Source organism: Dama dama, chromosome 32, assembly GCF_033118175.1.
Source record: "Dama dama isolate Ldn47 chromosome 32, ASM3311817v1, whole genome shotgun sequence".
Classification (NCBI taxonomy): Eukaryota; Metazoa; Chordata; class Mammalia; order Artiodactyla; family Cervidae; genus Dama; species Dama dama.
The window spans coordinates 38,662,095-38,677,880 of record NC_083712.1 but is presented as its reverse complement, the minus strand read 5'-3'; the positions used below and the strand labels follow the sequence as shown (position 1 = coordinate 38,677,880).

General features: G+C 56.0%; 1 protein-coding gene and 1 long non-coding RNA gene across 2 annotated transcripts; both read right to left on the bottom strand.

Annotated features, from left to right (window-relative positions):
• Positions 1 to 890: 890 nt before the first annotated feature.
• Positions 891 to 4,661, bottom strand: LOC133050475 (uncharacterized). The gene is made up of 3 exons (XR_009691628.1): positions 2,725 to 4,661; positions 1,135 to 1,347; positions 891 to 1,048 (listed from the first exon to the last, which is right to left on the bottom strand). It is a non-coding gene; the product is annotated as an uncharacterized LOC133050475 (long non-coding RNA).
• A 3,760-nt stretch (positions 4,662 to 8,421) lies between these two features.
• ZNF703 (zinc finger protein 703) lies at positions 8,422 to 12,681 on the bottom strand. Its single transcript, XM_061134519.1, has 2 exons — positions 12,283 to 12,681; positions 8,422 to 11,288 (listed from the first exon to the last, which is right to left on the bottom strand). The coding sequence occupies exons 1-2, from the start codon at positions 12,514 to 12,516 to the stop codon at positions 9,762 to 9,764; spliced, it is 1,761 nt and encodes a 586-aa protein (XP_060990502.1). The 5' UTR covers positions 12,517 to 12,681; the 3' UTR covers positions 8,422 to 9,761.
• Positions 12,682 to 15,786: the final 3,105 nt, after the last annotated feature.

Genomic DNA, 15,786 nt, shown 5'->3' with positions numbered 1-15,786 from the left:
CCACAGTACCTAATGTGCAGTGGGCACTCTGTAATGTTTAGCAAGTGAGTCAAACTACTGCACTCAGCAGTGTCTCAGCTCTTGGAAGAAGGACCCGTGTACCTTCAATTGCATGGTGTCCAGCAGGGTCCCAACCCATGTAGACACACTAGCCAATACATTCTGATGGGACAGTTCCCCTTAGTCTATCCATCCGCAGCATCTAAACCCACCTGGGTACAAAGTCTGAAGCTTCTGGCTCAGTGTAAAGAGTTTCAGAGTCAGGACTGCAGTTGTATCCTGATTCCACAGCCCTCTCACTGTGAAATCCTCAGCAATGTCCTTAACCTCTCCAAATTCTTTTTTTCATGAGAGTGAACTGCAGGTTTGTTGTAAATATTAAATATTTAACAGAGCCATGGCATACACAAAATGATGCTTATAGAGATGCCACAAGGCAGCGGTCCCCAACCTTTCTGGCAGTAGGGACTGTTTTCGTGGAAGACAATTTTTCCATGGACCAGGTCGGGGGGATGGTTTCGGGATGATTCCAGTGCATTACATTTATTGTGCACTTTATTTTTATTACTATTTCTATTACTATTCCATCAGCTCTGCCTCAGGTCATCAGGTATTGGATCCCGGAGGTTGGGGACCCCTGCTCCAGGGTATGCCTGGCTTATTGTGTATTTGTTTGGTTCTGCCTGTATTTGAAGGTGTCAAAAGTGAGAAGGATCAGTGTGACTGTGTAGTCATACCATTCCCTTCATGGACTGGGTACAAGCCTGTATATAACTCACACCACACACACACACATTCACACATCCACCTACCCAGGAGAGCAAACAGGACATGGGGAACGTGCAGCGACATCTTCCAAATGAGTTTCCATTCTAAAATCTGGCCTCTGATTTAAGCTCCAGGAGGATCATTTTATTTTATGTTCCAAAGAGCGGTGGAGATCCCCACCGCCCACTCAGAGCAAAGGTCCCCCACTGTAGTTTGATTTTCCTCTGCCTTTCATTTCTTCCCTCGCCAGTTCCATTTTCCAAAAGCAATTGGCTGTAGGCTGTGAAAAACAAGATTCTTTATGTAGACCTTGGGTTAACCTCACAGGATTCTCAACACTATTTAAAATAATAATGTTTGACCCACTTAAGCATCCAAGCAGCCTCTGAAATACCGGCATCACTGTATCCTCAGCATTTTGTCAAATGAACAAAGTATTTTAATGCTTCCTTCTTTCCCTGGATGGCAAGTTCACATTACAGTATTCTTCTTGTGGACCCTCCACTGGCCCTCCATCACGGAGGTGAAATCACATGGTTTCTTTTTCTGGATCTTCCACATTTACTGTCCTGATGGGAACTTCAGAATTGCATTAGACTGAGGACCACTGTCAGAGCCAACTCCGACCAGCATAGTGCAGCCCCCCGGAAACATTTAAAAAACTTACAGATGATTTCGGTTAGAAAGAGCTTAAATGTGGAGGAAAGGGAACTCTTGTGCACCCTTGGTGGGAATTAAATTGGTGCAGCCACCATGGAAAAGAGTATGGCGGCTCCTTAAAAATCTAAAAATAGAACTACCATATGATCCAGCAATTCCACTCCTGGGTATATATCCAAAGAAAATGAAAACACTAATTCAAAAAGATACATGCATCCCAATGTTTGTGGCAGCTCTATTTACTATAGTCAAGATATGGAAACAACTCAAGTGTCCATCCACAGATGAAGAGTGGATAAAGATGTGGTGTACACACACACAGATACACACATACACATACAGACACACACACACAGACACAGACACACAGACACACACACACAGACACAGACACACACACACACACAGACACAGACACACACACAGACACACACAGAGACACACACAGACACACATATACACACACAGACACAGACACACAGACACAGACACACACACAGAGATACACAGACACACACACACAGACACACACACAGACAAACACACAGACACACATAGACACACAGACACACACACACTGGAATACTACTCAACCATAAAAAAGAATAAAATCCTGCCGCTTGCAACAATGTGAATGGACCTGGAGAGTATTATGCTTAGTGAAATAAGTCCAAGAAAGACAAATCCTCTCTATTACCTCTTATATGTGGAGTCTAAAAAAAATTGATGAATGTATAACAAAAGAGACACACAGAGAACAAATTAATGGTTACCAGTGGGGAGGGAGAAGGGAGGGCAAGATGGGAGTCATGGAGTCAGAGGTACAAACTGCTATGCATAAAACAGATAAGGTATGATGATATATTTTACAGCACAGGGAAATATAGCTATTCAGTTCAGTTCAGCCGCTCAGTTGTGTCCAACTCTTTGCAACCCCATGAACCTGCAGCACGCCAGGCCTCTATTATTTTACAATAACTTTAAATGGAGTACAATCTATAAAAACATTGAATCGCTATGTTGTATACCCAAAACTAATATAATATTGTACATCAACTATACTTCAACTAAAAATAAATAAAATAAAATGCTTCATGATTAAAAAAATGCTTAAAGATGATAGGGACCAACAGTTGCACTTCAGAAATGGGAAAAAAGAGACTCAGAGAGATTAAGTAACTTCTCCAAGGTCATACAGCAATAAGTTTCAGAACCAGAGCAAAATCCAGGTTTTCTGGCCCCTGCTTCAGTGCTCTTTCTAACTATATGTATGATGACTACACTTTCTGGACTTACCAGGGGCCAGGGTGTGCCTCTGTTGACCTTGAATCTGGGGATGACCGGGGGGAGGCAGTTTCCTTCTCTCTCTGGACTGCAGGTTTTGAATGTCTTCTTTGTTGGTTTGGGGCCCTGGAGACTGCGCTGAGGGGAGAGTCTTTCATCTACCCCCTCAAGCTACCAGAGGACACTCACACCCTAGGTCTCCGTTTTGAATCATGTAGTCACTTCATTTCCACTCGGCTGGCAGGTTCCGTTTCTTTTCTCTTAAGAGGTTTCCCAGCGCCTCTGTGATCCAAACCCACCGACAGCTTTTCCTGTCTTGGGAAGTGTTAATAAAGCTGGCGATAGGCCACTGCCCCTGGGAAAACTTATAAAGGCACTTCATCTAGGAAGAAGCATAAACCATTTCCAGCTCTGGAAGGTGCAAGCTGGTTAAGGGAAGCCTGTTCCTTGTATTCCAAGGGGATGGTTCCCGGACCAGGGATCGAATCCAGGCCTCTGCAGTGAAAGCAGCAAATCCTAACCACTAGGCCCCCAGGGAACTCCAGGGAGCCTGTCCTTTGATCTGCTGGCTTGGAGCTCTGGCTCAGCCTGCTCATCACCATGGAATGAAGGCCTCATCCATCTTCCAGCTTTCAGAAGAGGACAGGACTGAGGGGAACTGGGGAGCCTCCCAACAGGTCAGGGCTCCCATGGGAAGGGAGCCCCAGCAAGCTCTCCCTCCAGCTGCTGCAGCCCAACCGCTGATCTGCACAACTAGCCCCTTATTATAAATGGTCAAGTTCCCCACTGTCTGCACTGCACAACTGAACGCTTACCAGATCAGCATAAATGCAGTGGTATAGAATTCTATCTCATTCCCCATCTCGTGACTGTGTCTTGTCTCCCCCAACTAAACTGGGCAGAAATCTGGTCTGAGTCTTCTTCTGTGTCTCCTGGCATCCGGCGTTGCACTGGTCACATAACAGGAATCCCGTAACCTCTGTTTGCCTTGGTGATCCACCTCCTGGAAGTCTGACTCTCCAACACCAGGTCTGTATTTTCAAGTTGCCATTTCTGTGCTGGTCATTAGGTACATCATTTGTCAAAACAAACTGTGCAAGTGGAATGAAGTCAATATCGCCTACTTTTTAAAAGTTGAAATCAACCATGTTGTGGTGGTTTGGTTACTAAGTCGTGTCCGACTCTTTTGTGACCCCATGGACTGTAGCCCGCCAGGCTCCTCTGTCCATGGGATTTCCCAGGCAGGAATACTGGAGTGGGTTGCCATTCCCTTCTCCAGGGGATCCTCCCGTCCCAGGGATCGAACCTGGGTCTCCTGCATTGGCAGGCGGATTCTTTACCATCTGAGCCACCAGGGAAGCCCCCAAATGAACCATGGGGCTCCATCAATTTCCCACAACCCCCCTGACATTGTTCCCACCCCTGACGGCAGGGCGGCTTCAATTCTGTTTTTAGCTTGGCCGAGCCCATCGGCCCCCTCCCCGGCCTCCCCCCTCTGCTGGGTGCCTTTCCTGTCCTTGGACTCCGTGGCTGACAGCTGGTTTGGGGGGACGGGAGGAGAGGATGCGGGCATGCTGAGTCTGACAATAGGGCGGGCTTTGTCCAGGGGCCAGGGTGCGCCTCCGCTGACCTTGGAACTGGGGACGACCGAGGGGAGGCAGTTTCCTTCTCCCTCTGGGCTGCAGGTTTTTAATGTCTTCTTTGTTGGTTTGGGGCCCTGGAGACTGCGCTGAGGGGAGAGACTTTCGGCTGCTCGCTCCCTCCCGGACAAAAACGGTGCATGCTTTTCCTGTTTAAACAGGGCACAGTTGTGAAGTGCCCTGACTGCACACACCGAGGCCCGGCAACGGCTGCAATAAATCAATAGGAAAATAGAAGCTGCCAGTTAGACTAAACAAGTGCATTTGCAAAGACGGCTAGCTCTCATTAATCACTCTGACAGTCCTAAAAACACATTTCCCCTTTAATGACTGTATTTGGATAATCAGTGCTTTTTCCTCCTCAGTCAGAGTTTGAGTAACAGACAGCTGGTGTTATTACGGGCCATCGGGGAGGGGGTGTGGGGTTTAGGGTCGAGGGGGAGCCGACCACTGGAGGTCTCCTCGAAGGGGCCGGGCTGCCATGCGATAATGAGGGGGAGCTTTTGTGCTGCTATTGATGGCTCCTGGGCAGCCATGTGCAAGTTCCTCCCCAGACTTTGACACCCACCTGCATTCTGTGGACACAAAAGCCTCAGGGGGCGGGGGTGGGGTTTTGGCAGGGAGGGGTTGGCAGGTTTCACCTGGCTTGGGGAAGAGGCAGCCAGGCGAGGAGCTGGGTCCATGTGATCTGGCTTTGTTTCCGTGAGGTGACTTTGGCTTTCAGGAGGAAAGTTTGAAACCTGGGACATTCCTCTTTATAAATGATGTAACACATTAATGCACAGCACATTATGAAAATGGTAATTCAAACCCATAGTGCTCCAAATTAAACCATACATTATCGGATGCACTCAACCATCTATTTTGCAAAAAGACAGGATGAATGAAATCAAGTCAAACAGAAAAACTGGAGTGTAGCTTCCCCTGCAGAATGATTAATACAGGACAGAGTCGCGGCATTATTGGAAGACGGATTCCACGGCAACCCAGACATCCATCAGGAAGGGGTTAGTTCATGTGTTGAGAGACACATCCCAAGATGCTGGAGAGGCCAGGACAGTTAGGGCTGCAGAGGATGGAGGCCCCTGCACCCCACACCTCCCCTGTGTTCTGCAGATTCTCTGAGGATGGGTTTGAGGGGTGAGGGTTTGAGGGAAGTTAAAAAACACGCCCCCCCCCCGCCCCACAATTCTGTTTAGCAATATCTGAGGGTGAGTGAGGCCTCCCCGCCTTCTCTTCCTCTCCCTGCTGTCCATGAGGCCACAAAAATAACCAGGCAGGAGGTGTGAAATTATGACCCCGAGCCAGGAACGTCCAGTGTCTAAAGGTCCAGCTGTGTGGCTGTCACCCTTCCCGGTGCCTTGGGAACACAGGCCCCCGGTTCTGGCGCCTGGAAGAGATTAGAAGGAGGGGCGGGAGGAGGGCTAGGGAGAGGAGGAGGTGGAGCGATGGAAGGTGGAGGTGATGCTGGAGCACAGAGTTGCCGGATGAATTAATTATGCAAATGAGCAGCTGGTGGGCAGCATTATAGCTATGAAAACAGCAACTTTGTTTCCTGAGAATGTAGCTCCTGCAAGTAATACCCCCACCCCAGGCCACCCCCAGCCCCAGTGAATGAAAACAGCCACATGTCTTGGGACCCTCACCCTTTTATGGTGGGGAGAGCTGACGTCGGAGGGCGAAACCTGGGCCACTCCAGGCTACAGTGCCTGCCTGCCCCTGTCACAAGGGCAGCTGGCACCAGCTTCTTCCAATCAGGCCAAAGGCATCCTCCCTGGTCTGCAAAAGCCGATGATACATTTCCTGGGGGAAACCCCCTCCTCTGAGGAGTTTCTAACGTGCATACTCACACCTTTCACACCTTTTGTGTAAGCCAAGCACCTGGAGAGAACTTTCTTTCACTATATGGAGAGATACCAAGTCTCTTCCTTTCTCCTGTCCCAACAAGGGGAGCCTGTGGTCCTTAGTAAGGTCTGAAGACCACAGTGTCAGTTGCTCAGTTGTGTCTGACTCTTTGTGACCCCATGGACTGTAGCCCACCAGGTTCCTCTGCCCATGGAATTCTCCAGGCAAGAACACTGGAGTGGGTTGCCATTTCCTACTCCAGGGGAATCTTCTCCACCCAAGGATCGAACCCAGGTCTCTTGCATTGTAGGCAGATTCTTGACTGTCTGAGCCACCAGGAAAGCCCCTGACCATAGTTTAAGAGAAAAGTTTAACTCCCCCTGCAGAGGGAGCAATGTCCAGCAGTTTTAGCAGGCATTAGAAACAAACAAACAAACAAATAAATGTATCTGAAAGAAAGAGGGAGATTTGGGAGGAAGGGAAGATGGGAAAGAAATTAACCAAGAGCAAACAAAACAACAGAGATGAAGAAGAAACAAAGCAAGTCGCTACAGTTCAGTTCTTTTGAAGCTTGGGGCCAATTTGAACTCTGGGAAGTCTGGTAAGGATGGTCACCCAGGAAGACTCTGAGCTGCCCTCAGGGGCAACTTCTTCAGCGCCTCCAGCCTCTCCCTGACCCTGTTTATCACTGTGGGCAAGGATGCCAGCAGACCAGATTCCTTCCCTGGGGACATGTATAGGATCTTACTCCAGGAGGACTATTTTCTGCAGAAGATGACTGAGGTTCTCTTGACTAGGGAAGGAATTTTGCCCAGAAACAAAGCTATAGGGGCAACCCCTCAAGTCCCAACCCCCACGAAACATCTTATGCTTAAGTTCCGCCGGATGAGGCGAAGACCCACCCTGTGATTCTCTAAAGGAGTTTGGGGCCATTTGTAGGCTGAATCCGCGCAGAGAGAGCACCCCCTTCTGCACTTGACCTCTGGGTCTCCGGACGTTTCCAAAGCACACAGTTTGCGGAGCAGGAATTGCCTTAAAGTCGCATTCCTCACCGAGAACGTCAGGCAAAACAACACGAATGGCAACAACAGCAACTCCCAAAGTTGCCAGGCGCCTGACGCAGAGGAGCGCGGCTCGGAGGGGGCGAGGGGTTAATTTTTCAAGGCGCCCAACAGGTGGCTTCGCGCGCCCTAGGCGCAGGAGGCCGAGCACCCGAGGGCCGTGGCGCGCTGCACCCCTAGAGGTGCATCGGGAACTTGAGAGGGGCCAGCCTCAAGGGGCGCCCCCTGCCCCGGGGAGGGTGGGGTGGGAACGAGCAAGCCCCAGGGAAGACGCGCAGGCCCCGGGGGCCCCCATGGTCCCCTCTTCCGAACCCCGGAGACTCCCAGCGCAGTAGAGGGGTGCTCCGGCCCTTTCCCCATCATCCTGAAAAACAGCACCCCCGCTGTCGTCTGCTCAAGGATACAGAAGCCAGTATGGATCGTGTCAGCTCAAGAAAACGGGGAAACCGAGGGTGGCTTCCACGTGCCGAGTCATCGCCGCGCCTTCTCCGCAAAACCCAAACTGGGGGCGCAGACGGCTGGGATCCACAATCCAGCGCTAGGCTTAGGGAGTCCCCAAGCCGTGAGATGCGCCCTTCGCGGCAGGTGCGTGCACACTTGGACTTCAAGGTGCTTGAAAGGCACTGCCAGGGAAAGACAATCCTTTTTTGAGTGCGAAGCGCAGGTGTTTGCGTCGGGCGCCAGCCGCTCGCCTCTCTGCCACCAGGTGGCGCCAGAGGCACGTCGTCTTCGCCGGCCCGCAGGGCCCGGGGACGGTGCTGCCGAGTCTCCGAGCCCCAGCTCCTGGGTCCCTTCTCCGCCCCTTGCGCCTCGAATCTACGCCCTCGTCTAGAGGAAAAGTCCTCATGCACACACTCCCTCCGCCCCGTCCCCAGATGATATCAAGGCTTTTGAAGTGAGAGCTAAATAACCGAGTTGGAAAAAAAAGGGGGGGGGCTTTTTATTATTTGTAAGCGCTGGCAGTTCTGTTTTTTCTCCCCCCACCCCCGCCCCGCATTCCCCTTCCTCCCCCCCTTTCTTGAGAAAACGCATTAAACTCGTCCTTGAACGGAAATCCGAGAAGGAAACCATAAGGTGTTTTCAACGAGAATAAAAGAAGGGCATCTGCTTAGGTGTCTGGAAGTGGGCCGGTGGGTGAGGCAAGACAGAAACACACCACGGTGTGAATATAGCCAAGTACTCCATTTATTAACAAAATAAGTCTTACCAAGGGAGAGCTCTATTCATCTCAAACGGCCCCGCAGCCCCCTGCATCAGGCCCAGAGGGTGGGAGGGAGGGGGTCGGGAGAAGACCCTGCCCCGAGTCTTCGATCCCAGTAACTGAGGGAGCCCACGGCCAACTCTGGGGACTCTTGGGTCAGGCCTGGGACGGGGTGACAGGGTTCTGCTGTGATCCGTGCACTCCCTGACTCCCGTCCCACACCACCCCCAACGGTGCTAACAGGGTTGTATTGCCAGCTGATACTGCCACTGGTCTGCTTTGGAAGGATCTAGCAAGAATCACCGACCCAGCCCCCATCACCAGGACAGGGACCCCTGCCCCAATTATCAGAGAAAAACAATGACTATAAAAACACTTCGCAAACTATAAAGAGCAAAGTTTCACGCCAGCAGGGCCTTCTAGGACTTTCACTTGAATGAGATGAGCCCTGCCGGCCCGCCCTCTCCAGCAAGCAGTGCGACCACCCCCGGGTGTTTGGGGCCTTTCAGAGTCTGGAAAGGGGAAAGGCTACTGGAAGACTCTCCAGCCACTGACTCGTGCTCAGAGCAAGATAGGGGAGCAAGGCTCTAATTTGGGGGACCAGGGTGCAGACCAAGGAGCCCAGGGGGAGAGAGTGGCAGGGGAGGGGTCACAGGGCAGAGACCCGGGCCCACAGAGCTCAAGACCTCCGGCCCCCAAGATCGCTCCCAACAACCCCGAATGCGTTACAAAAAAATACCTCCTCTCTGTTACTCGTACAAAGGAAAAAAAAAAAAAAAATCCCAACAACAAACCAGAACCTCGAATGGACGGAAACAAGAAGGAATGAAGGGCAGAGGGGCGGGGCGGGGAGGAGGAAACGTAGTTTGAACGTTAGGAAGCATGCAAGCAAGTCCCCCTGGAGGGAAAACAAAAAGAAGCTCCCACGCTCCCCCCTCCTCCGGGTAAAACCAAACCAATCCCAAAAAAAAAAAAAAAAAAAAAAAAAGGCAAACTTACATCTAAGAAAAAATAAAACAGAAAAGAAAGGCAGAGGGGGGCGGGGGAGGCATGTAGTTACTGGTGTGATTAATATTATTATTCGGGGGAGGGGAGGGGCGAACAGACTCTTTGCATACCATTGACTCGTGTGGGTCGTTAATGCACTTATATTCCCAGCTTGTAAGCTAACATTATAGTAAATAAATACACAGTCCGGTGGGGAGGGGAGGGATCTGGGCGGTGGGAGGGGGGTTCCGGCGGCGGGGGGCTGCAGCGGCGGCGGGTGGGGCGGGAGCGCGCGGGGAGGAGGCAGGGCTGGGGTTACTGGTACCCGAGCGCCGAGGCGGAGGCCAGTCTCTGTCCGTACAGCGCGTACGGTGAGTAGTAGGGTCCGGCTGTGGGCAGCGACGGCACGGCCAGGCCCCCGGCTGTGGGCAAGTGGCTCTTGCCGTACGGGTGGTACCGGCTTAGCCCCAAAGTGTGTGGACTCCTCAAGGACAGCGACCCCGGGCTGCCGGGGGCGGCGGGCGGGGGCAGGTGCAGGTGGCAGGAGGCGGCGGCCGCGGCGGCGCTGCCCAGGCCCGAGGCCCCCGGGTAGGCGGCCAGAAGTTTCTCGGCGCCGGGCAGGGCCGTGTGAGTCCGCAGGTGGCTGAGCAGCTCCTCCGAGGTGGCGAAGCGCTTGTCGCAGGGCCCGCTGGCCGCCACCCAGTTGCAGCTGTGGGGCAGCGGTTCGTTCTGCAGCATGAAGCCGTAGGTGTAGAGCGGGTGGCCGGGGAGTGCCGCCTGGGCGGCGCTGGACGAGAGCGCGGCCGGCTGCAGCGGGTGCCCCGGGTACACCAGCGGGTAGCCCCCCGCCTTCAGGCCGGGCCCAGCCGGGTCGTGCGCGCTGCACGTGGAGCAGCCCGAGCCGCCGAGGTGCGAGGCGCCGTGGTAACCTCCCAGGCAGTAGGGGTCTCGGCATAATCCCTGCAGGAAGGACGGCGGGGAGGCCCCGGTGAGCGGGCTGGAGCTGGGGGGCTTGCCCGGCGGCAGGCCCAGGCCCCCCGACAGCTGGCCTCCCACGAGGCCAGACTTGCTGGGATCCAGGCCAGGCACGAACTGAGACGGGTAGCCGGCGTAGGCACCCACGATGGAGCCGTGGTAGCCGATGCTGGAGGGAGGCAGAGGGAACACCGAGTGGCCCGGCTTGTAGGGCGACACCGGCGCCACGTGGCCGGCCCCCACCAGCGCGGAGGGCGGCTCCGACTTGCGCCCGGAGGCCCCGGGCTCGCCGCCGCCGCCGCCACCACCGCTGTGCGCGCCAGGGTCCCCGCTGCTGCCGCGGCTCACGGCCGCCGGCTCCGGGCTGGGCTTGGACTCCTGGTCTTTCTTGTCCAGCTCCCCGCTGGCCCCGGTCTTGCAGTCAGAGTGGTGCGGGGAGCCGCCCCGGGAACCGCCAGGGGAGGACGAGGACGACGAAGCCGAGACCGGCGCTCCATGCGGGGGGAAGGGCGTGCAGGCGGCACTGGGCACCCTGAAGCCCGCCTTGTCTCCCGGGGACAAGGAGGAGGAGCTGGAGGAGCTGGAGGACACGGAGGAGGAGCCGCTGTCCTTGCGGGAGTCGCCGCCCCCGGAGCCCTTGGAGTAGGGCTTGAAGCTGGACTTGTCCTCGGCCGGGGAGTCCCCCAGCTGCTTGAGCGCCGCAGAGGCCGAGGCGGCGCCCGAGGCCGAGCGGCCCGGGTCCTTCTCCGCTCCCAGCCCGTTGGCCGCCGCTACCGAGTTGAGCTTGGACGAGGGCGGCGGGTCCGGCTTGCCGATCTGCGAGCAAGTCTGGGCCAGCAACGCCAAAGGACTCTTCTTGGCGTCCAGCTGTGGGAGACAGCGGCAAGGGGAGGGAGAAGGGGGTGAGACCAGGGACCCAAGGAACGGCCGGGGAAGGGGGCGTCTGGTGGGTGGGGGGGGGGTGCGATGGGAAATGAGGGCCTCAGGGTGAGGGGCTGTGAGCGCGGGGGCTGGGCGCAACTGCGCTGACTGCGCGTCGGTAGTGGTGGGATCCCTCGCTTCCCCGGTCTCGGAGGGCGCCGCAGGCCCTGGGGAACGGGCCGTGGAAGGCGTCCACCGAAGGCCACCCCGGGGGAAGGTGACTTCTCTGGACTCGGGGCTGGGGGAGGGGCCGTGACTCGCCCCCTGCTCTCTCATCTCTTCCTCTCTAGGCCCGGGTTAAAAACTTATGCCTTCAGTTTGGGGAACTTCGCTTGGGACGGGTTTCTGGCGGCGGCGCCGCGGGGTAGGAGCAGGGAGAAGCTGGTTCTTGAGCCTGTGTCGCCGCGGGCGCTCTCTTCGGAGCCCGCCTCCCTCCCGGGGAGGCCTCCAGGGGAGCGGGAGGAAGAAGGAGCCGGGGTCGGGAGTGCCCGGGCGTCGTGCGCTCCAACCGGATAGGGCAAAAGCGGAGTGGGACGGGGTGGGGGTGGGGGGGCGATCGGGCTTCAGAGAGAACAAACCCGGGTGGAGAGGTGGGGGTTGGGGGGCCGATAAAAGCCCAGGAGACAGACTCTCTGGCCTGGGGACTGGGTGCCGAGGAAAAGTAAAGGGCCCAGTGGACACTCTAAGAGCAAATCCAATCCGAGAGAGGAAACGCGAAGCTCCGAAGGGCGAGCGTAGAAGGGGAACCTTCTCCCCCGGGGAGAAGCCCGAGGAGGAGAACCCAGTGGGCTCCGATCCCTCTGAATCTCCGTCCCTCCTCTCACTCCGTCCGCCAGTGGGGCCGGACCCGAGCATCGCACCGAGCCGCGGGGCGCAGGGAGCCGGGCAGTGGTGGGCGGAATGGGGCGGGCGCTCGGCGGGCAGCGACCAGGGGACTGACCTCGATGGGGCTCACGGGCGTGGAGGACAGCGGCTGCAGGTACTCCGGGTGCAGGAGGTGGCCGGTGTGAGCGCTCAGCATCTTCAGGACCCGGATGGGAAGCCGGTTCGCCTGGCGCAGGGGGTCCGCCGGGGGCAAGAGGGACACCGCCGCCGGCCTCTTCCCGCCGCCGCCGCTGCCGCTGCCGCTGCTCTCGGGTGTCCTTGGGTTAGATCCAGCGGGCGAATCGCTCATTTGGAGGAGGCAGCACCGCTGGGGGGGGCGGGGAGGGCGGGGGCGCACCGGGGAGGCGAGCTCCCGGGGCGGGTGGGCTCGCTCCGCAGTGCCGAGCGTAGTGCAGCGGTCGCCGCGTCTCCACCCCTCCTCCTCCGCCGCCGCCGCCGCCGCCGCCGCCGCCACCGCTGGCCCCGGCGAGCAACACAAAAACCTTCGCCTTCCGCGAGCCGCACGTCAAATAGCCGCGATCAGCAGCCACACTTCAAAGGGATCGCCGCGCCCGCCCAATCGCCGATCTCGCCGGGACCCCGGGGCGGGGAGAGCGCCCGGCGCCGCCGGTGGGCGGGGAGAGCCTTAAAGGGGCCGCGCCCGCCAGCCTCCGAGCCGCGGCCTGGCCCCACCGCCGGCCTCCTCCCCTGCCCCCAACCGGGCCGGCCCGGGCCCCGGGGTCCCGGCGAGGTCGGGGCTTCCCCGGGGACCCTGGGCTCTGCGCCCTGCCCTCCACGGGCTTTCCTGTCGTTCTTCGCTCTCTGCCTTCGCACGGCTGGGGTGGGGTGCGGTGGTGCTGGCCGGGGAGTGGGGGCAGGTCACCCGCAGTCCGTGTGTCTCTGGGGTGGGGTGAATTGGGTGGGCTGGGAGATGGGGGTAGGAGCCCCCGGCGGCCGGCTCCGGGACTGCCAAGTCCCAGCCGCTCCCGGAGGCCGCCTGGGGGCGGGCCGCGCCTCCCGAACCCCAGCTCGGCTCGGGTCCTGCTCGGGTTTTCAGCTCTTTTCACCCTGAATTGGCTTCCTCCCGGGTCTGCTCACTAGGAAGCGCCCGAACCTCGGAGGCAGCCACGGTTCTCGCGACGCGGCGAAAACCGCTCCAGCAACTTTGAGCCAGCCCTGTCCGCAGCCTGCAAGTTTGAGGACTTCCCTTCCGGGGTGAGATGGTCTCGATAAGGCGCGGTCCCCGCTTGTGGTGCGCGCCGCCGGGACGCGCCTGGCGCGCGGTGCCTGCGCACCGACTTATAGGTTCGATGCTTGGGTGTGTTCCGGGTTTCTTACGGCGGCTTAGGGGCACACAATTCTCTCTCGGCACCGCGCCTGACTGCTGTTTCAGGGGTAGCGGGTGGGTAGGGACGTGGAGGGGTTTGCATCCTAGAAGAGGCGGGGTCTCTGTAAGTGCCGCACGTCGATGTAAGCTCCAAAGAAGCGGCCCCTCCACGCCCCGTCCCCGCCTTTTCTTCTCCAGGGGGAAGATGCCCGAGGTTTTCCCAGGGGAATTTCGGAATTAAAAACTTTTAAATGAAAGTAACAGTATCCCCCTCCACCCTGTCTCCTTCCTCCCGTGCCTTTCGGATAAAGTATGCATTGCCAGCTTCGCACCCGGCAGAGATTTCACAACGTCACTGTCCTGGCGTTAAAGTTCCCCGTCCGCCGATCAGAGGGTGAAGTTGGCCCTTTGTACGCAGGCCTTTGGGGAGACCCCGTTCCCCGTTCTCTCGGCGGCCAGTGGAGGCGCGCTGGTGTCACTGCCCCGTTCTGAGCACCCCCTCCCAGCCTGCATCTGTCACTCGGAATGTCGGCCTGTCACTCGGGGCATATTGTTCTGGGACTGCCGGTCCCTGACTCTGCTGCTCATTGATCAACGCCTGGAGATCCCAAGAAGGGCAGAGACGATTTCAAAGGCGTTCTTCCAACAGAAATCACAGAAATAACAAATGGCAGTCTTTACGATGCTCAGTAGAGAAGGCACCAGGCACCACTCCCAGGCCACGTCAATCAAACACTAAACTGAATGTACTCCTTGGATCGGTCTGGTTTTTGGATAGTATGCCTAGATCTCCAAGAAATTACACAGGCGTTCCCTACCCCGATTTTAATCCTTATAAAATTAGGTTACAATGAATGCCAAGGGATATCCTGAGTGGGTGATGTATTCCATACCGCAGCAAGGGAGGTACAAGAAGGAGGGGGGAGACCCTATTTATTGTGGTGGTCCCTATCCCCTGCCCACCCTTCCTTCTGCCAGCCTCTGAGCACTCTGACATCTTTGCCACTGCCAGCGTCAAGTTTAAATGACCACTGCAAGGCTGCTTCAGTCTACCAGGTGATTTGGCCTTTGGGAGACTTCTCTGCAGAGAGAGAGAGCAGAACCTTCCAGAATGAAGACAGTGGGCCTTGGTAGGCCACCTTGGAGGAGGAGGAGGATCTGGGAAGAGGGGAGCCCTAGGAGACAGGAAAAGATGAAAGACCCCCTTCTTGATGATCACAATCAGCCCAGCTGTGAACACCAGCCAAGGACTCTTGCTTGGACCCACGCAGATGTGTGTTCTGGATGATTAATGGGGAATCAGTTAGGAGCAAAGGGGAGGGGAGAGAGAGACAAAGGCATGTAGGAATTTGGAAGGAATGGAGGGGCAGGAGGCAACAGAAAGAGGGGAGGAGAATGTAGGGTGATAAAATATTTACTGTCTTTTTGGGGAGGAAAGGTGAAGAAGAAGGTAAGTAATGAATGAAAGTGGGGGAGTGGGGAGTGGGGGTGGGAGAGGAGGAGGTGAGGACAAGGTGACCAGGCTTGGGGTGAAGGGTGGGGAGTTTGCCCAGGGAATCACATATTGTCATCAAAAAACCCTGCTCCCTTAGCTCACAGCTCATCACTAGGAACTGGGGATGCCAGACAGCACTTTGGTGGAGACCAGCCCTGTTTCCCTTCTCCTGGAAAATGCTAGCAAGGGAATAGGGCCGTGCTTCCCTTTGGGGTGCTGATGAGCAAAGTGGGGCCCCTTTGGCTGGATCCATCCAATCACCTTAGTTGGGAAAATGGAAAATCATACTCAGCCAGGCCAGAGGCCTAATTAAAAGATAGTTGTTTAGTTACTAAGTCGTGTCTGACTTTGCGACCCCATAGACTGTAGCCCACCAGGCTCCTCTGTCCATGGAATTCTCCAGGCAAGAATTCTCAAGTGGGTTGCCATGCCCTTCTCCAGGGGATCATTCCCAACCCAGGAATCGAACTCTTATCTCCTGCATTGCTGGTGGATTCTTTACCACTGAGCCACCGGGGAAGTCCTAATTAAAAGATGCTAGAGGATTATTACAATCGGTAATTGATATTCACTTAGCTGAAATGGTAACCTCTACAGAGTCCTAAATGGGGTCCTAGTAGCCTGTTGCAAGGGCTATTTTCAAAGGAATGACTTGTCACCTGGGAGAGAATAAGGTTAAAAGAAGTTTTCAGTTGGGCTGTGTTTATTGCGGTTGATGGGGTGTGGCTGAAAAGGCCATGTGAGACACTGTCTTGTTC